General features: G+C 39.4%; 1 protein-coding gene and 1 non-coding gene across 9 annotated transcripts in view; one reads left to right on the top strand and one right to left on the bottom strand.

Annotated features, from left to right (window-relative positions):
* Window positions 1-21,978, bottom strand: part of Sclt1 (sodium channel and clathrin linker 1) — a 146,862-nt gene that overhangs the window by 20,132 nt on the left and 104,752 nt on the right. Inside the window, exon 19 of one of the 8 annotated variants that reach the window (XM_035451109.1) lies at window positions 10,602-10,650. The exons of the other annotated variants lie outside the window; for them this stretch is intronic. Coding sequence (XP_035307000.1) covers window positions 10,617-10,650 — 34 coding nt within the window. The 3' untranslated portion in view covers window positions 10,602-10,616. Of the gene's footprint in view, window positions 1-10,601; window positions 10,651-21,978 lie in introns of those variants that run through there. 8 annotated transcript variants of the gene reach the window in all.
* On the top strand, window positions 4,509-4,615 carry LOC113833034. Its single transcript, XR_003480579.1, has one exon. It is a non-coding gene; the product is annotated as a U6 spliceosomal RNA (small nuclear RNA).

Here is a 21,978-nt window from a genome sequence, read left to right as displayed (position 1 = left end):
ATACTCCATTTGATTTCAAGCCACTTCATATGTATATAACCTAGCATTCAGCAAAAAATGAATGATGAAGCTAGGCGGTGGTGGCACATGCCTTTAATCCCAGCACTTGACAGCCAGAGGCAGGCAGATTTCTGTGAGTTCGAGGTCAGCCTGGTCTTCAAAGCCACAGAGAAAACAAGTCTTGAAAAAAAAAAGATAATGATGATAGTGGTTATAATTCTACCAAACACACAATGCTTCCCATCTGCCACGTAGTTCAAGTACATTCAGAAATGAACTTATTTGAGTTGTCAAGACAACATGGTGAGGTCTAATTTTATATATGGGAAAACTGAAAATAAGGTTTAAAATTGGGTAGAATCACAAAGCTCCTTGTCAGGTTTCAAAAACTTTAATCTTTAATTCAAAATTAGTACTTTTAATAGACTTATTTGTGGTTCTGGAGAATTACTCCAAGACCTCAAGAATGCCAAATATGTGCTTTACTGCTAGGGTATGTCTCCATCCACTAAGCACCTCTGAAGTTGGTGCTGTTAATCCATGCCCCACAGTACAACATAGCAGGCAAACACTAAATCCATGTTAAATATGAGAGGGGGGAAAGAGATAGAGGAAGATGAGTAGGAGGCAGGGGGATAAGGGGGTAAAGAAATGGATGCATGAATATGAATGAATATGAATGGGTGTATCAGGACTTTTATATACTTTGGAAACCTAACAAGTTAAATCCTTATTTCTGACTTCTTCCCTTAAAGTTGTGGAACTAAGCATGCCTATTACTGAAAATTTTAAATTGTCCTACAAACCTATAACTCATCTACAGAAGTCAATTTTTCATTACTATCTTTGCCCTAATTACCTAGGCTAAAAATCTTAAAGCCATCTCCTATTCCTTACTTTGTCTTAAATGCAACATCCCTTTCTCCCCTAAAAAAGTCTTCCTTTGGAGTGTCCCCTGCATCTGTTTTTCTCTCCCTCTGCACTACAATCACAATTCAACTTCTTCACATTTAATCTTAAGATTTATTCTAATGAGCAACTTCAACTGAAGAAATACACACTTAGCACTAAGCACGGGGCATATGAAAGTACTGTGGCATTGTTCCCTCCCACTTACCACACATACCTAGCATATTTCTTGCTGAACACCACCCTAAATATTTTTCTTACTTGAATAGTAGCCATCAGTATCTCTGTGCTTTTGAACTAAATATATATAGTCCATGTTCTTGAGAATGGCTTTCAGAACTCTGAAATCTTGTTAGTTATCTTTCCAATTAAAGTCTGGGTTTTGAGTGTCTCACAAACACACATTTGTATCACCTTTAGATCCATGCTTATGTTCCTTCTTTTTAGATTTGTTTTTTCATTAAGGAATCACCCATTCTTTAAGACCCCACCCTTTTCTCACTTTTCTGCTTCTTAGTTTATTTTAATTCAGATAGCTCTTTCCCTACTTCACATCTTTAGGATACACATGTAAAAGGATTTACTAATGCTTATTAGTGGTAGACACACACACACACACACACACACACACACACACACACACACACACACACACCTTTTCCAAGTAAAATGGGAACTTTAAAAAAGGAATTATTATTAGTTTTCAAAATATTTAACATCATGTTTTACACAGGGAATCACTATGAACTTGCTAATTCATGGATGTCTTTTTTAAAATTTATTTTTATTTATTATGTGTATTCGTGTATGTGTATGTGATATGTACAGTTGCTGGAGGAGGCCAGAAAAGGGCATTGGATATCTTAGAACTGGAGTTACAGGTAGTTTTGAGCTTCTCAATGTGGATACTCTAGAAGAACAGCAACGGCTAAAACTGCTGAGACATCTCTCTAGCCCTATGGCTAATTTTTTATAGGAAACTTTGCAGTCATAAAATGGTATTTGTTCAACAAACATTTATCTGAAAAGGCTTTCGGGTAAATATTTAATTTATTTATAAACATAGTCTCCTTTCTATATAAGATGTGAAAGTGTTGTCTGTCTAGTGAAATTTTAGGAGGTATTATAAGGATGAAGAACAATACAATTTGACTGCCTCTATCCAAAGGAGTTCCTAGAGCCTACCTGTTATTTGTAGCTCATCTCTCTGCCAGGTATTTCATTACCTTTAATACAAAAGAGTCCTAAAGGATATTCTGACTCTGTACTATTTACAGGAAAATTTCTTATTAGACAATAGAACTGAGAGTTCCCTGTATTATAGGTGACTTAAGTGTAAACATTAAATAAAGTTCCACAGTGGTATTACAATTGAAATGCTTTCCAAATAAAGCTATATAATCTCTTGTCTGGAAACTTCAGAAAAAAGAAAACTTACCTCTCAGGGGTGATTTAAGAATAGTCTACAGAGGTGTACTGAGGGACATTTTCTGTTTCTATATGACATTATAGTACTTAAAGAGTATTTACACCAAATAAAGAATCTGTCCTGCCTACAAGATATGCTGGGGCAATGGGGGTTCAGAGCTCATGGGAGTGGCTAATCAATGACTGGTCTAACTTGAGGCCCATGCCATAAGAAGGAACCCATGACAACACTGTCTGGATGGCCAGGAACTAGAAGTGGATGATCCTCAGATCTGTGGTAGAACCAAAGACTGGCTAAACAACAAAGGGGGGAAAAAAACCTCAATGAAATGATTCCTAATGATATTCTGCTATACTCGTAGCTGAATGCCTAGCCCAATCATCATCAGAAAGGCTTCTTTCAGTAGCTGATTGGAGCAAATGTAGAGATCTTCGGCCCAAAATTAGGTGGAGTTCAGGGAACTGGTGGAAGGAGGCGGGTAGATTGTAGAAGCCAGAGGGAGTGAGGACACCAGAAGACAGGGTTCACAGAATTAACTAAGTGGGGCTCATAGGGGCTCACAGAGACTGAAGGGCAACCATGGAGATTGGATGAGTCTGTGCCAGGTACTTTGCATATATGTTGTGGTTGTTTAGCTTAGGGTTTCTAAGGGACTCCTAATAATGGAAGTGGGGATATCTCTCTTTTGCCTCTTCTTGGGACTCTTTTCTTCTTACTAGGTTGCTGCTTCCAGCCTTGATACGATGGTTTGTGCTAAGTCTTATTGCATCTTGTTATGCTGATGTAAGCCTTTGCTCTGGAGCTTACTGCATCCTGTTCTCATCCTTCTTTCCCACAGGCCCTTCCTCTTGTTGTTCCCCCAACATGCAATATCTGCTGCATTTGTTGGTATAGTTCATTTCTTCTCATCTTTCAGTCTCCACTTTAAATGTCAGATTTTCAGACTGATTTCCCAAAGTTGTTAGCCACTCAATTTCACATCAGAGTTAATGAGAATCCAATAATTACATTTTCAAATAGTACATTTCAAATAGTTAAGTACATTTGGGATACTACAACCAGGAAAAAGAGTATGTTCTAAAGCCCCACCCTTTAAATAAAAATTATCCCTAAGAAGCTTATTTTAAAATATTACTTGAATAAATTCAAACTTACAAAGTAATGAGCAAAATTTCTTGGTGGTACTTACTTTTAAGTGCCTATCCTAGAATAACATTGGGGGAATTACAAAGTTCATTTGTTTAACAGATACTGAGATGGGAATATGTTATGCTCTTCACTCTGTGAAGTGCTAGTGAGACAAAAGACCAGATTAAGTTAGTCCTTATAAACGAATGGAAGCACTGGAAAGCAACCAGGATTAAGTGTAGGTAGTAAAAGTGCTGACATGTTTATGTGCTAAGGGAATACATGTGGAAGGAAAGCCAGGGTATTAGAGCTGACTCAATAGAGGAAGTAGGCTTGTAAGCTGTTATATGAAAGTCAAATAGAAGTTGGACAGACAAAGGCAGGAAGGAAGTGCGTAACAGACAATCAAATCCATGTGTACTGGCCAGGAGGTAAGAAAGGGCAATATATTAGGAGGCTGTAGGAGGTCAGTATGAATGGGGCACAATGTAGTTACGGAGGGGGGACAGAGGTAAAAGGAAGAAGCTGGAAATACAGACTATAAAGGATTTTATGTATTGGGACAATTGGGATTTATTTTGCATACACTGGGAAGGTGCTGATGTTCTTTAAGAAGAGAAGAGACATGACTAAATTCCAGCTTCTGAAATCTTGCTGACTGCAGTGGGAAAGCCAGCCACTGGAGAGAAACAGCCAGGTTCCAAATAAAGGTAGGTGGACTTAAGTGTGCAGTGATGATACTCAGAATTCCATTTGAGCGATGGGATGGGTATTAACATTTATGGAAATGGAACATGTAGGATGAGATTAAAAACACAGGCTAGCCGGACGCTGGTGGCGCATGCCTTTAATCCCAGCACTCGGGAGGCAGAGTCAGGCAGATCTGAGTTCGAGGCCAGCCTGGTCACCAGAGCGAGTACCAGGATAGGCTCCAAAGCTACACAGAGAAACCCTGTCTCGAAAAACCAAAACCAAACCAAACCAAACCAAACCAAAAAACAAAACAAACAAACAAACAAAAAACCAAGAAAGCCACAGGCCAGTGCTTGCTTCGGCAACACATATACTAAAATTGGAATGATACAGAGAAGATTAGTGTGGCTCCTGCGCAAGTATGATACATAAATTTGTGAAGCGTTCCACATAAAAAACAAACAACAACAACAAAACCAGACCAGGGTGAAGCACTGAGTACATAGAATGAGATAAAAACACTAGATAGAGGTGAAGCACTGAGTTTGATGCACCAACAGAAACATTTGGTGGAGAGTTGGCAATATGGATGGATTTCATGAAAGGCTAGCATTTGGGACAGGAGAGACAGTTCAATTCCCAACAGCTACAAGGTAGATCACAACCACTTGTAAGCCTATGGAATTCATAGCCCTCATCTGGCTTCTGAGGGCAACAGACACATATACACTTGGTGCATAGGCTTACAAATAGGCAAAATACCCACACATGAAAAAGAATAATAATAATATAACTAAAAGGCCAGCATTAAATGTTTTATAATAATAATTAGTCCTGCTCTGTACTGTGTCAGGCACCTGAGCCTTAGGTGAGTCTGGGCGCTGCTCTGCCCCCCAAAACTCCCCCATTAACCCCTGCTCAATTCTTCCTGAGCCCACCTGGACAAGAGTGGACCTGCCCAGACCAGAAGGCCCACCCTGAGTCTGGACACACCTTACCCCTGTCCACACTGCACCCTCTATCTGCGGTGGGTGCCGGAGCCTCAGGTGCGTCTGTCCCTTAAACTCCCCCATCAACCTGTGCTCACTTCTTCCTGAAGGATATGCCTATGGAAGTACAAGAAGCTTACAGAACACCAAACAGACTGGACCACAAAAAGAAGTCTCCTGGACACATAATAATCAAAACATCAAACCTAAAGAATAAAGAGAAAATATTAAGAGCAGCAAAGGAAAAAGACCAAGTAACATATAAAAGCAGACATTTCAGAATCACATCCGACTTCTAAATGGAAACTTTGAAAGCCAGAAGGTCCTGGATAGGTATCCTACAAACACTAAGGGAACATGGATGCCAACCCAGACTACTGTACCCAGCAAAACTTTCAATCACTATATATGGAGAAAGCAAGATATTCCATGACAAAACCAGACTTAAACAATACATATCCACAAATCCACCACTACAGAAAGTTCTGGAAGGAAAACTCCAACCCAATGAAGATAGGCACAAAACATAGGCAATAGATAATCCAATTTTACCAAACATGAAAAGAAATAGTAGGGTGAAATCCACACACAATGACACCATCAACAATAAATCCAAAACAAACAAGAATCAACAATCAATGGGCATTAATATCCCTCAATGTAAATGGTCTTAACCTGCCCATAAAAAGATACAGGCTAACAGAATGGATACAAAGACAGAATCCATCCTTCTGCTACATACAAGAACCACACCTCAACTTCAAAGACATGCTTTAAAGTCAGAATTCAACAGCAATACAAATTGCAGAAAACCTACAAACTCATGGAAATTGAATTGTACCATTCTGGGTTGAGGAAGAAATAAAAAAGAAATTAAATACTTCCTAGAATTTAATGAGAATGTAGACACAACATACTCAAACTTATGGGGCACTCTGAAAGCAGTGCTAAGAGGAAAGTTCACAGCACTAAGTGCCTACATGAAGAAACTGGAGAATAGTCACACTAGAGAATTGACAGAACAACTGAAAGCTTTAGAGCAAATAGAAGCAAACTCACCATGGAGGAGTAGATGCCAGGAAGTAATCAAACTGAGGGCTGAAATCAACAAAGTAGAAACTAGGAAAACAGTACAAAGAATCAATGAAACAAAGAGTTGGTTCTTTGAGAAGATCATCAAGATAGACAAACCACTATCCAAACTAACCAAAAGGCAGAGAGAGAGCATGCTAATTAACAAAATCAGAAACGAAAAGGAGGATATAACAACGGACACTGAGGAAATCCAGAGAAGTATCAGTTCTTACTTTGAAAACCTATACTCCACAAAATTCAAAAACCTAAAAGAAATGGACAATTTTCTGGATAAATATCACTTACCAAAATTAAACCAAGAACAGATAAGCAAGTTTAAATCGACTTATAACCCCTAATGAAATAGAAGCAGTCATCAAAAGCCTCACAACCAAAAAAAGCCCAGGGCCAGATGGCTTCACCGCAAACTTCTACCAGAAATTCAAACAAGAGATAATACCAGTACTCCTCAAATTGTTCAACACAATAGGAGCAGAAGGGACATTGCCAAACTCTTTTTACAAGGCTACAATCACTTTGCTACCCAGGCCACACAAAGATACAACTAAAAAAGAGAACCAGAGACCAATATCCCTCATAAACATTAATGCAAAAATACTCAACAAAATATTGTCGAATCGAATCCAAGAACACATCAGAAAAATCATCCACTATGATGAAGTAGGCTTCATCCAGGGATGCAAGGATGGTTCAACATATGAAAATCCATCAATGTAATCCACCATATTAACAAACTGAAAAAAGAAAACACACATGATCATCTCACTAGATGCTGAAAAAGCCTTTGACAAAATCCAGCATCACTTCATGATAAAGATCTTGGAGAGAACAGGAATAACAGGAACATATCTAAACATGATAAAAGCCAATATACACCAAACTAACAGCTAACATCAAACTAAATGGAGAGAAACTCAAAGCGATTCCTCTAAAATCAGGAGCAAGACAAGGCTTTCCACTCTCTCCATATCTCTTCAATATTGTCCTTGAAGATCTAGCTAGAGCAATAAGACAAGAAAAGGAGATCAAAGGGATACAAATTGGAAAGGAAGAAGTCAAACCTTCACTATTTGCAGATGATATGATACTCTACATAAGTGACCCGAAAAATCCTACCAGGGAACTCCTACAGCTGATAAACACCTTCAGCAAAGCAGAAGGATACAAAATTAACTCAAAAAAAAAAATCAGTAGCCCTACTTTATACAGATGATAAATGGAATGAGAAAGAAATCAGAGAAACATCACCCTTCACAATATCCACAAGCAACATAAAATATCTTGGGGTAACACTAACAAAAAATGTGAAAGACTTTTACAGTAAGAACTTTGAGTCTTTAAAGAAAGAAATTAAAGAAGATACCAGAAAATGGAAAGGTCTCCCATGGTCTTGGATAGGTAAAAATCAACATAGTAAAAATGGCAATCTTGCCAAAAGGAATCTACAGATTCAAGGCAATCCCCATCAAAATCCCAACACAGTTCTTCACAGACCTTGAAAGAACAATACTCAACTTTACTTGGTCAAACAAAAAATCCAGGATAGCCAAAACAACTCTGTACAATAAAGGATGTTCTGGAGGCATCACCATCCCTGACTTCAAGCTTTATTATAGAGCCATAGTTCTGAAAACAGCTTGGTATTGGCACAAAAAAGACAGATAGACCAATGGAATCGAATTGAAAACCCTGATATTAACCCACACACCTATGGAAGAAAGATAGCATCTTCAACAAATGATGCTTGCACAACTGAATTCAGACATGCAGAAGATTGCAGATAGATCCATATCTGTCACCATGCACAAAACTTGAACATTACACCAGTAGCACAGACATTCAAATCTGCAATTAATAAATGGGACCTCCTGAAACTGAGAAACTTCTGTAAGGCAAAGGGCACAGTCAGCAAGACAAAATGATAGCCCACAGAATGGGAAAAGATCTTCAACCACATAGCTGACAGAGGGCTGATTTCCAAACTATACAATGAACTCAAGAAGCTAGCCACCAAAACACCAAACAATGAAATTAAAAAGTGGGGTGCAGAACTAAATAGAGAATTCTCAACAGAGGAATCTGAATGGCTTAAGAAAGAGCTCAAAATCTTTGGCCATCAGAGAAATGCAACTCAAAACAACTCTGAGATACCACCTCACACCTGTCAGAATGGCTAAAATCAAAAATACCAATGACAATCTATGCTGGAGAGGACGTGGAGAAAAAGGAACACTCCTCCATTGCTGGTGGGAGTGCAAACTTGTAAAACCACTTTGGAAATCAGTATGGTGGTTGCTCAGGAAAATGGGAATCAGTCTACCTCAAGATCCAGCAATTCCAAATTAAAACAACTCTGAGATACCATCATACTCCTGTCAGAATGGCTAAAATCAAAAATACCAATGACAGTTTATGCTGGAGAGGATGTGGAGAAAGGGGAACACTTCTCCATTGCTGGTGGGAGTGTCAACTTGTAAGACCACTTTGGAAATCACTATGGCGACTCCTCAATGGGAATCAGTCTACCACAAGATCCAGCAATTCCACTCCTAGGCATATATCCAAAAGAAGCACATTATAGACATCTGTTCAACGATGTTCATAGCAGCACTATTTGTAACAGCCAGAAACTGAAAGCAGCCTAGATGCCCCTCAACTGAAGAATGGATAGAGAAAATGTGGTACATTTACACAAAGGAGTACTACTCAGCAGAAAAAAACAATGGAATCTTGAAATCTGCAGGAAAATGGATGGAACTTGAGGAAACCATTCTGAGTGAGGTAACCCAGTCACAAAAAGACAAACATGGTATGTACTCACTCATATATGAATTTTAGACATAGAGCAAAGGATTACCAGCCTACAATCCTCTTCACCAAAGAAACTAGGAAACACGAAGGACTCTAAGGGAAAAATGCATGAACCCCAGGAATGGGAAGGGGCAGGAACTCCTCCTGAGCTAATTGCCAGCATGAGGGTAGGGAAAAGGGAGCTGCCAGAATGAGAGGAGGAGAGGAGGGGAGGAGAGGAGGAAATGAAGGAGCAGAAATATTGAATTGGGGGAAGAATCGAGGAGAACATTAGAGGAGCCATTATAGGTCTGAGGAGAGATCTGGTACTAGGGAGATTTCCAGAGACCTACAAGGATGGCACGAACTGACAATCTAGGCAATGGTGGAGAAGATAACCTAAATGACTTTCCCCTATAATGAGACTGATGACTACTTTTTATGCCATACTAGAGCCCTTATCCAGTGGCTGATGGAAGTAGAGGCAGGCACCCACAGATATACACTGAACTGAACTCTGGAACTAAGATGCAGAGAGGGAGGAATGAAGATCAAAGGGGTCAGTACCAGGCTGGTGAGACCCACAGAAACAGTTGGCCTGTACAAGGGGGGAGCACATGGACCCCAGACTGCTGGCTGGGAGGCCAGTACAGGATTGATCCAAACCCCTGAACATGGATGTCAATTAGGAGGCCTCCCCACTCTAGGGGTCCCCTGGTAGTGGAATGTATTTTTCCCTGGTATAAGAAGAGACTTTGAGAGCCCATCCCTCATGAAGGGACACACTTTCGGCCTGGACACATGGGGGAGGGCCTAGGCCTGGCCCAGGATGATGTGGTGGACTTTGGGGAGCCCCCATCGAGGGCCCTACCCTGCTTGTGGAGTGGAGGATGGATGGGGTGGGGGATAGGTCGGGGCAGGGGTGAGGGGTGGAGGGAAGGGAGGGGGATTGACATGTGAAACAAGCTTGTTCCTAATTTGAATAAAAAAAAAGAACAAAAAATAATAATTAGTCCCTTCCTTTTGGTTCTATCTTAGAAACAGATGCCCCAACTCACACCCATAGAGATTTTCTTCCCCCCCCCAAAAGATCCCCAAACCAGGGACTCACTATACTGCACTGGCTATCCGGGCACTCTCAGACATCCGTCTACTTCTGCCTCCTGAGTGATGGGATTAAAGATGTGCGTCATGATGCCCTGCTGAAAATATTTTTGTTTTTAAGTGAACTTCAATTCTAAATTGCATTGCTGTGTGCTTTAACTGTGTGATATGACTGAGGAAGTACTGGAAAGGAGCCAGGCAAGGTTTCCTTCCAGTTTAGCAACCCTTTTGAAAAATACCACAAATACTGTAAGTAACAATCAAAAAAGTTATAGTTCCCTAATGCATTTAGGTAAGGGGTTATATCTGAAACATGGACTGCAGAGACGGCTCAGTGCTTACAGTGTAAGCATGAGGATTGGGATCTGGATCCACAGAACCTACATAAATGTTGTGTGTGCATGCTGACTTACCTGTGATTCTAGGGCTCACTTCAAAGGCAGAAACAGGGAATCCTAGGAGCAAGTTGGCTAGTTATACTAGCTGACAAGCTCTAAGTGTAATTCAGAGACCCTGTTTCAATGAAGGCAAAAAGTGATCAAGGAAGACTCTGGATATCAACTTCAGACCTTCAAAAACATGCACTTGCACATGTCTGGACACACAGACACACATACATGAGGAAACAAAGAGGCTTACATTTTCAGCCTTTACAAGTCAGTTAATCTAACTGTTCCAATCAATACTATTGAGGCATATTTTTAAGACAAGGTGGTGCTGTGTAGACCATGGTTACAACTTATAAGGGGAAAGTCCCCCATTGCATGAAAACCCTTTCTGCTGACCAAAGATTAAATCACCAGAGGTTCTATTCAACAATGTATGAGAAAATTAAAAACAAAAGGTATACTATTCATCTCAGGGAAATGATGGATTTTCCAGCTGCAGTAAGTACTTTTTTTTGAAATCCTCTCATGACAGATTAACACAGCATTGCCAGATGTTTCTTTTCTATTGAAGTATACTATAATATGCTTCAGCTACTTTTAGTAATTATGCATTTGTAATCTGCCAGTACCTGCAGCTGCTGCTCATCCTGTTAATTAAAAAAACAACCTTTAAAAAACAGTTATAGTAGTCAAACATTACAGATGTACAGCCAAAAAATTACGTTTTAGAAAGTAAAAAGAACTCCTTAGGCTCAAATGCTATGTAATCAACTACACACGGACATAGAGACAGATAGACAGACAGACAGACAGACACACACACATAGACTCACAGACATAAACACAGAACTGAGCATCTCTAATCTGAAAAACTGAAATATGAAGCATAAAATATTCTCAAAGTCTGAAAAATATAAGTCTGGGGAGCAGGAAGATGGAGGGAGGAGCCAGAGTAACAGCAGCTTATAACTGTACATTTTATCAGCTGTTTGTTCATTACTTGAACACACCGATAATGAACAGCCCATTTCAATCTCATTGACTGTGTCAGGTAAGATGTTAGCTTACAGTTCTGTAAAAGCCACAGCAATAGGTAGTTTCTCCTATAATTCAGTGACATAAAAAGACTGAGTAGGCTAGTAGGGGAGTATAGAACAAGGAAAGAATGTTTTAGGGCAATATGGATACTTTATACAGAAAAAAAATGACATTTGAGTTGTGTCTGGAGGGAAGGTAATTTTTTTGTTTAGGGAGGTGGGAAAGGATAGGTACAAAGAGCAATAGTATGTACAAAATGATCCTAAGTCACCTTTTACTCTTACGTGTTCTTTTTTTTTTTTTTTCATTTTTAAATGATGATGATGATTTTTTAAATCCCAACAGCACTTTCCCCTACCTCTTCTCTGACGAGTCCCTCCCCCATCCACTCCTCCTCTGCTTCTATTCAGAAAAGGGCAGGCCTCCCATGGATATCAACCAAACACAGCATATCAAGTTGCCATAAGCTTAGGCACCTCCCTCTTATTAAGGCTGGACAAAGTGACCCGGCAGGTTGAAAGTTTACTAAAAGCCAGCAAAAGAGTCAGAGAAGGTTCTGCTCCCACTGTTAGAGGAGTTCCACAAGAAGACCAAGCTACACAACTCCTCTGTCTGTCTGTCTGTCTGTCTGTCTGTCTGTCTGTCTGTCTGTCTGTCTATCTATCTATCTATCTATCTATCTATCTATCTATCTATCTAATCTAGCTACACACACACACACACACACACACACACACACACACACACACACACACACAACACACACACACACACACACACACACACACACACACGGCCCAGGTTAGTACTGTGCAGACTCCATAGTTGTTGGTTCGGTCTCTGTGAGCCCAGGTTAGCTTATGGATTTTCTTGTGGTGTCCTTGACCTCTATGGGTCCTCCAATCCTTTCTCGCTTTCTTCCACAGGATTCCCTGAGCTCTGACTAATATTTAAATGTGGGTCTCTGCATCTGTTGCTACCAGTTACTGGATAAAACCTCCCATCTAATGACAACTGGACTGGGCACCAATCTATGAGTATAGCAGAATATCATTAAGCCTCATTTCATTGACTTTTTTATTTTTATTTTTTGCCAGTATTGTTTGGTTCTATCCTAGGTCTCTGGGCTATACAGCCTCTGTGTCCTTGTACTCCAGGCTATGTCAGAGGTGGGCCTCCTCTTGTGGCATGGGTCTCAGGCTGGACCAGTCACTGGGGCCCCTCCCACAATTTCTGTGCCATCTTTACCACAGCAGGTCTTGTGTGCTTACAGGAGATGGCCAGTTCAGGCTCTGTATTCCCCATTACTACAAGTCTTAGATTTACTTGCAGATTTCTGAGTTTTCATTGCACTAAGCTTCTTTCTATCTTATCTCTAAATGCCTCCCTCTTTCAGTCATTTCTTTCAGTACTCTCCTCCTCCATCTCCCCATGCCTGATTACTCCTATTCCCATCCCTGTCTACCCTTAGTCCACCTGCAGAATCTATTCTATTTCCCCTTCCCTGGGAGATCCAACTGTTCTCCATTGAGCCCTCCTTGTTATTTAGCTTCTCAGGGTCTGTGGCTTTCCTTTACTTTACAGTTAATAACCACTTACAAGTGGGTACATACCATGGTTTATCTTTCTGGGTCTGGGTTCATTTACTAATATGATATTTTCTAGTTACATCCATTTGCCTGCAAATTTCATGATGTCACTGTTTTTTAACAGCTGAGTTATTACTGTGTATTCATTGTGTAAATGAATTAAATTTTCTTTATCCATTGTTTAGTTGAGGGCCACCTAGGTTGATTCTAGGTTGTGGCTATTATTAATAAATTAAGTGGCCTTGTGGTATGATGGAGCATCCTCTAGGTATATGCCCAAGAGTGACATAGCTGTGTTTTGAGGTAGACTGATCTCAATTTTTGGAGAAACTGCCATATTGATTTCCAAAGTGGCTGTACAAGTTTGCACTCCTATCAGCAATGGAGGAGTATTGCCCTTACTCCACATCCTTTCCAGCATGAGCTGTCACTTAGCCATTCTGACAGGTGTCAGATGGCATCTCAGTCATTTTGATTTGTATTTTCCTGATGGCTAAGAATGTTGAAAATTGCTTTAAGTATTTCTCAGCCATTTGGGATTCCTCTGTTGAGAATGCTGTTTTTATCTGTACCCCATATTTTAACTGGAATATTTGGTTTGTTGAGGTCTATTTTCTTGAGTTCTTTGTATATTTTGGAAATCAGCCCTCTTTTAGATGTGGGGTTTGTGAAGATATTTTCCCATTATGTGGGCTGCTGTTTTATCCTATTAATGGTATTTTTTACTTTACAGAGCTTCTCAGTTTTAGGAGGGCCCATTAAGTAATTGTCGATCTTAGTGCCTATGCTATCTGTGTTATATTCATGAAGTTATCTCCTGTGCCAATGCATTCCAGGCTATTTCCTACTTTCTCTTCTGTCAGGTTCAGTTTATCTTGGTTTGTATGTTGAGGTCTTTGATCCACCTAGACTTCAATTCTATGCAGGGTGATAGATATGGACCTATTTGCATTCTTCTACATGCCAATATCCAGTTAGATCAGCAGCATTTGGTGAAGATGCTTTCTTTTTTCCACTGTATAATTTTGGCTTTTTTGTTGAAAATCAAGTGTGTGGATTTATATCTGGGTCATCAATTTGATTCCATTGATCCACCTGTCTGTTTTTATGCCAATACGATGTGGTTTTTATTACTATAGCTCTGTTGTAGAGCTTGAAATCAGGGATGATGACACCTCTGAAAGTTCTTCTATTGTACAGGATTGTTTTGGCTATCCTGGGTTGTTTTCCCATATGAAGTTGAGTATTATTCTTTCAAGGTCTGCAAAGAATTGTGTTGGGATGTTCATGTGGATTTCGTTGAATCTGTAGATTGCTTTAGTAAGATTGCCATTTTTACTATGCTAATCCAACCTACTAACACATGAGAATGGGAAGTCTTTCTCTCTTCTGATACTTCTCCAATTTCTTTCTTCAAAGACTCAAAGTTCTTGTCATATAGTCTTTCACTTGCTTGGTTAGAGATAAACCAAGATATATTATTTGTGGTTATTGAGAAGGGTGTTGTTTCCCTGATTTCCTTTTCAGCCTGTTTATCATTAGTGTATAGGAGGGCTACTAACGTTTTTTGAGTTAATCTTGTATCTAGCCACTTTGCTGAAGGTATTTATCAGCCGTAGGAGGTCCCTGGTAGAATTTTTGCAGTTGCTTATGTAGACTATCATATCATCAGCAAATAGTAAAAGTTTGACTTCTTCCGTTCCAATCTGTATCCCCTTAATAGCTCTAGCTAGAACTTCAAATACTATATTGAATAGACATTGAAAGAGTGGATAGCCTTGTCTTGTTTCTAATTTTAGTGGACTTGCTTTAATTTTCTCTCTATTTAATTTGATGCTGCAGTTTGCTTTCTATATATTGACTTTATTATGTTTAGGTATGTGCCTTATATCCCTGATCTCTCCAAGACTTTCATCATGAAGGTGTGTTGGATTTTTGTCAAAGGCTTTTTCAGCATCTAATGAGATAATCATGTGGTTTTTCTTTTCATTCAGTTTGTACATATGGTGGATTACACTGACAGATTTTCATATGTTGAACCATTCCTGAATCACTGGGATGAAGCCTCCTTGGTCATGGTGGATGATCTTTTTAATGTGTTCTTGGATTCAGTTTGTGAGTATTTTATTGAGTATTTTTGCATCAATGTTCATGAGGGAGATTGTTCTGTAATTCTATTTCTTTGTTGAGTCTTTGTGTGGTTTAGGTATCAGGGTAACTGTTGTCTCATAAAATGAATTTGGCAATGCACCTTCTGTTTCTATTTTGTGGAATAATTTGAGCAGTATTAGCATTAACCCTTCTTTGAAAGTCTGGTAGAATTCTGAGCTAAAACCATCTGGCCCTGGCCTTTTTTTGGTTGGGAGATTTTTAATGATTAGTTCTCTTTCCTTAGGGATTATAGGTATATTTAAATTGTTTATCTGATCTTGATTTAACTTTGGTAAGTAGTACCTATCAAGAAATTTCTCCACTTCTTTTAAATGTTTTCCAATTTTGTGGAGTCTAGGTTTTCTTTTTTTCCCTCCATTTGTTAATTTAAATTAGAAACAAAATTGTTTTACATGTCAATCCTAGTTTTCTCTCTCCCCTTCTCCCCTGCCCCCCACTAACACCCTACCTATCCCATAACCTTTCTGCTCCCCAGGGAGGATGAGGCCTTCCATGGGTATCTTTAGAGTCTGTCATATCTTTTGGGATAGGGCGTAGGCCCTCCCCTGTGTGTCAAGGCTGAGGGAGTGTCCCTCTATGTGAAATGGGCTCCCAAAGTTCATTCCTATGCTAGGGATAAGGACTGATCTACTACAAGAGGCCCCATAGATTTCTGAGGCCTCTTCACTGACACCCACTTTCATGGGGTCTGGATCAATCCTATGTTGGTTTCCCAGCTATCAGTCTGGGGACCATGAGATCCCCCTTGTTCAGGTCAGTTGTTTCTATAGGTTTCACCAGCCTGGTCCTGACCCTGTTGCTCATCATTCTTCCCTCTCTGCAACTGGATTCCCAGAGTTCAGCTCAGTGTTTAGCTGTGGGTGTCTGCTTCTACTTCCATCAGCTGCTGGATGAAGGCTCTAGGATGGCATGTAAGTTAGTCATCAATCTCATTATCAGGGGAGGGCACTTAAGGTAGCCTCTCCACTGTTACTTAGATTGTTAGTTGATGTCATCCTTGATATCTCTGGACATTTCCCCAGTGCCTGATTTCTCTTTAAGGAGTACAGGTTTTGAAAGTATGACCTAATGATTTTCTGGATTTTCTCAGTGTCTATTTTTTATATTCTCCTTTCATTACTGATTTTGGTGATGTGGCTATTCTCTTTGTGCCTTTTTGTTAGTATCTTGTGATTTTCACAAAGAACCAACTCTATTTCATTGGTTCTTTTTATTGTTCTATTTGCTTCTATTTTATTGATTTCAGCCCTCAGTTTGATCATTTCCTGCCATCTACTCCTCTTGGGTGCCTTTTGTTTTCTAGAACTTCCATGTGTGCTGCTGCTAGTATGAGGTCTCTCCAAATTCTTTATGAAGGCACTTAATGATATGGACTGTCCTCTTAGAAAGGCTTCCATTGTGTCCCATAAATTTGGGTATGTTGTACCTTAGTTTTCATTGAATTTTAGGAAGTATTTAATTTCCTTCTTTATTTCTGCTTTTAAACAATAGTCATCCTGTATAGAGTTATTCAGTTCCCATGAATTTGTAGGTTTTCTGTTGTTGTTGATATCCAGCTTTAATCTGTGGAAGTCTGAATTTCAATTTTCATGTATCTGTTGAGACTTGTGGTCAATTTTTGAGAAGGTTCCAGGAGTGCTGAGAAGAATGTATTTTCCTTTGTGTTTGGGTGAAATGTTCTAGATATTGGTTAGGTCCATTTGGTTTATAGTGTTGGTTAACTCCATTATTTTTCTAGTTTCTGTCTGGGTGACCTGTCCATTGCTAAGAATGGGGTATTGAAGTCTCCCATCATCAATGTGTGAAGGTGGATATGTGATTTAAACTTTAGTAACATTTCTTTTACAAATGTGGGTGCTGCCAGGCGTTGGTGCACATGCCTTTAATCCCAACATTTGGGAGGCAGAGGCTGGCAGATCTCTGTGAGTTCGAGGCCAGCCTGGTCTCTAGAGCCAGTGCCAGGATAGGCTCCAAAGCTACACAGAGAAACCCTGTCTTGAAAACAAAAAAAAAAAAAAAAAAAAAAAAAAAAACAAACCCAAAACAAAACAAAAATGTGGGTGCCTTTGCATTTGGGGCATAGATGTTGAGAATTGAAACATCATCTTGTTGGATTTTTCCTCTAATGAATAACTCTTTTAATTTTGGTTTGAAGCCTATTTTCTTGGATATTAGAATAGCTACACCAGCTTGCTTCTAGGAACCATATATGGAAAGTCTTTTCCCAACTTTTTACTCTTAGGTTATGTCTATCTTTGATGCTGAGGTATGTTTCTTGTATGCTGCAGAAGGATGAATCTTTATTGTGCATCCAGTCTGTTAGTCTGTGTCTTGTTACTGGGGAATTGAGCCAGTTGATACTGAGACATATCAATTACCAATGATTGTTAATTCCTGTTATCTTGTTGTAGTAGTTGTTGATGTTACTGTATGTGTGTATGTGCTTTCCTTCTTTGGGTTACAATGGTGTGAGATTATTTACTGCCTATGTTTTCATAGATGTAGTTAACCTCCTTGGGTTGGAGTTTTCCTTCAGTACCTTCTATAGCCATGATTTTTGAACAGGTATTGTTTAAATTTGACTTTATTACTGAATATCTCATTTTCTCCACCTACGGGATTGAAAGTTTTGTTGGCTATAGTAGTCTGGACTGGCATTTGTGGCCTGGAGCACATCTGTCTAGGCCCTTCCAGTTTTTAGAGACTCCAGTGAGAAACTGGGTATAATTCTAATAGGTCTGTCTTTATACATTACTTGGCATTTTTCTCTTGTAGTTTTTATTATTTTTTCTTTGTTCTTTTTGTTTAGTGTTTTGATTATTATGTGGTGAGGGGATTTTCTTTTCTGATTCAATATAGTTGGTGTTCTGTAAGCTTCTTGTATCTTTATAGGCATGTCCTTATTTAGATTAGGAAAATTTTCTTCTATGAATTTGTTGAAAATATTTTCTGGACCCAAAGGTCCAGAGCTGGGGATCTTCTCCTTCTATTCCTATTATTCTTAGGTTTGGTCTTTTCATAGTTTCCTAGATTTCCTGGATGTTTTGTGTCACGAATTTTTTACATTTAACATTTTCTTTGATTGATGTTTTTATTTCTTTTGTCTTGTCTTCAATGACTGAAATTCTCTCTTCTAAATCTCCTGCATTGTTGGGATGCTTGTGTTTGTAGTTCTGTTTGTTAACTAAATTTTCCATTTCCAGAATTCCCTCAGTTTGTATATATATATTTTTTATTGCCTGTATTTCCATTTTCAGGTCATGAACAGTTTTTTAAATTAATTTTTTTATTTAAATTAAAAACAATTTTATTTTACATACCAATCCCAGTTCCTTCCCATCCTCCCATTCCCTTCACATCTCCCCATCCCACCCTCCTATCCACTCCTCAGGGAGGGTGAGGTCTCCCAGGGGGATCATCAAAGTCTGTCACATCATATGGGGCAGGCCAAAGCCCTCCTTCCTCTGTCTAGGCTGAGAGAGTATCCCTCCATAGGGAATGGGCTCCAAAAGCCCGTCATGAAGTTTTATTTGTTTCCTTCAACTGTTCCTCCACCCCCCAACCTTCCTGACATTCTTTAAGGGATTTATTGATTTCCTCCAATTTTTTTTATTATTTTTCCTCGATTTCTTTCTTTTTTCATCTACAAACAGTTTTAGTAAACATTTGGATGAAAAAAAAAAACTCAGAAGAAACATCAATGACAAACTGGGGAAAATATTACAATATAGATTACAGTCTGTCATCAGAATAAATATAAATAAATAAAAATCACAGAACCCTTTTAATGTGAGGGGGAAACAAAATCATAAATAAGAATAGGCAAAAGACATGAACAAGCAATTCAAAACCAAGATTTAAAATGCCTGTAAGCTTGTGAAAAGATGTATTCTATTTGCTCAGTCTATGAGGAAGCATACACTTTCACAAATCATTGGTGGTAAAGAAAATGAATGCAAATCTTTTAGAATGAGTTAGGAAAAATGTTAGTATCTACAAATTTCCTTTAACTCACCAATCATACTTATAAATGTTTATTCTGGAAGCATACTTCTAGCAGCATGAAAATGTTCATACACAAAATTATCCACTGGGATAGTACTGGTTAATAGTCATTGGGAAACCCTAGAAGGTATGTCAATGTCCAAATCCAGTAGATAGGTTATATATGAGGTCCAAATTGTCATCACATGCCTCTAGTAAGATACTCTAAGAAGGGCATATGTTATGGATGTGGCATTCCTTCCAAGAATGTGTACCTTGTATTTAACCATCTGATAATATCAGACTATCAAACAATGTTCCCTCAATTTCTTTAAGGAATTTATTAATTTCCTCTTTAAGGAACTCTATCATCTTCATAAAGTTGGTTTTAAGGTCGTTTTCTTGTGTTTCAGACCCCATTAATGTAGGTGCCAGTGAGGAGAACTCAGAAATCTATGGTGCCCCTTGTAGTAGTAGATCAGTACTTATCCATAGCATAGGAATGGACTTTGGGAGCTCATCCCACATAGAGGGATACTCCCTGAGCCTAGATACACGGCAGGGCTGGCGGGGTGTGTGTGTGTGTGTGTGTGTGTGTGTGTGTGTGTGTGTGTGTGTGTGCGCGCGCGCCTGCCTAGGCCCTATCCCAAAGGATATTACAGACTCTGAAGACCCCCTGTGGAAGGCCTCACCCTCCTTGGGCAGCAGAAAGGGTATGGGATACATAGGCTGTTAGTTGGGGGGGGCAGGAGAGGAGGGGAGGGAATTGGGATTGACATGCAAAACAATCTTGTTTCTAATTCAAATAAAAAAAATGGAGAAAAAAAGAATATTTAGGGCTTGTTGTAATGGGATGGCTGGGCTATGGTGGTGACATAGTGCCTTGCTGTGGTTGATTGTGTTCTTACACTAACATTTAGGCATCTGGATTTGGAGTGATTATAGGTCTAGATGGTGATTTCTGGGTTTGTCTTTGTTGGATGGATATTTTCCTTCTAGGTTTCTGTTTCCTCTCTGGTCTTTGGGCTGGAGTGGCCTGGTTTTCAGGGAGCTGGCCTGGCCTCTGCTGGGAAAGAAGGCTTTTGCTAGAGGTATGGGCAAGTGTTCCTTCTTATTCTGTATTCAGCTATCAGAAGAATCTTTACTAATTCTAAAAAAGATCCAAAATATATCTGTCTTTCCCTTTCTTCTTCTCAAAATACTACCCCCTATCCACTTCAAACACACATAAAAATTGAGAAATTCTAACCTTAAAAATTTACTGTTGGGCTGGAGAGATGACTCAGTGGTAATCAGTGGTGCTTGACAAGCTTGAACACAAGAGTTCAATCCCAGAACCCGCATGGTGGAAGTAGAGAACCAAATTCCTCAAGTCATTCCCTGATGTCTACATGGTGCCAAGATATACAAGTACCTCCACTTTCACAAAATAAATAAATGAATGTGAAAAGTTTACTATTCTATTTTTTTTTACCAACTGGCTCATAATTGCAAAATCCTGTGAGAATGGAAGTGACAATTCAAACATAACTGTGCTGTAACAAAGTGGAACTTCTTATATGCAACCATTTTGGTATCTGTTATCCAACTTTTACCCTCTTTCTCACTCTGCTGCTTGGCCTCTAGTGACCAACACTATTATATTTGGCCAAGATTTTAGCTTTCACATATGAAGCTCTCACTTGCCTTTCTGTGCCTGGCTTATTTCACTTAATATCTTTTAGCAATTTCACTACAATTGATTTCATTCTTATTTTAGGACAGATTAATAGTCCATTGTGAGCATGCATACAAGCAGATATACAGTTTTTATTCATCTATTCAACCACCTATGACATATGAATTGTGTACATTTAGGTTATTATGGATAATGTTCAACAAACATGGGACATTACTTTGATATTGCAATTACATTTGATTTCCTTTAGATCATACTTATTATTACTGTGTTAGCTGTATCACATTGCACTTCTATTTTAAAGTTTTATGGATGTCTATGCTTGCTATTATGGCTGCATTAATTTAACTTCCTAAACCACCATTCTCTCTTACTGATGTTCTATCAATAGCCTTCTAAGGGATTCCCAAGCTTTTCTCATTTTATTCCTCACATGATCAACACATTGAGCTTTCCCTGAAACAATATAACCAGATCAGGTGACTTACCTTTGAAAATGGTCCAAAGGCCCAGGGGTAGGGCAGAGACAGAGGGAGAGACAGAGATAAGAGAGATAGAGATAGATAGAGAGCGAGCGAGAATGAGCAAGCGAGTGAGCTCAGCTGAGCAAAGTCCAGGTTGAGAGTGGCCTGGAAGCTGGGGGTGGGGGGCTAGTGTCTCAGCCAGCATCCAGTGCCATTCTCTGTATGAGATACCAAGCTGCATCAATGACCAGTGGAGCATCAGACCCACATGCATATAGAGGAATAATCACCAAAGCAGGGCCCCACCTATACCTGGAGGAACAACCTGTGGAGCCTTGGCAGCACCTACACCTGAAGGAGTGAACACTGGAGTTGTGTCCCCACCTACACTGAGAGGAGAGACCATCTGAGCTTTGAGCCTCCCCCTAGACCTGGAGTTGCAATCAACTGAGCCACAGTACCCAAATGCACTAACTGAAGGAAGAGAGACCCCTTGAAGCACAGGCTCCACCTGTACCTATTGGAGA

The sequence above is a fragment of the Cricetulus griseus genome (assembly GCF_003668045.3).
Source record: "Cricetulus griseus strain 17A/GY chromosome 1 unlocalized genomic scaffold, alternate assembly CriGri-PICRH-1.0 chr1_0, whole genome shotgun sequence".
Classification (NCBI taxonomy): domain Eukaryota; kingdom Metazoa; phylum Chordata; class Mammalia; order Rodentia; family Cricetidae; genus Cricetulus; species Cricetulus griseus.
The sequence above is the reverse complement of the archived record's forward strand: the minus strand, read 5'-3'. Positions and strand labels throughout refer to the sequence as shown.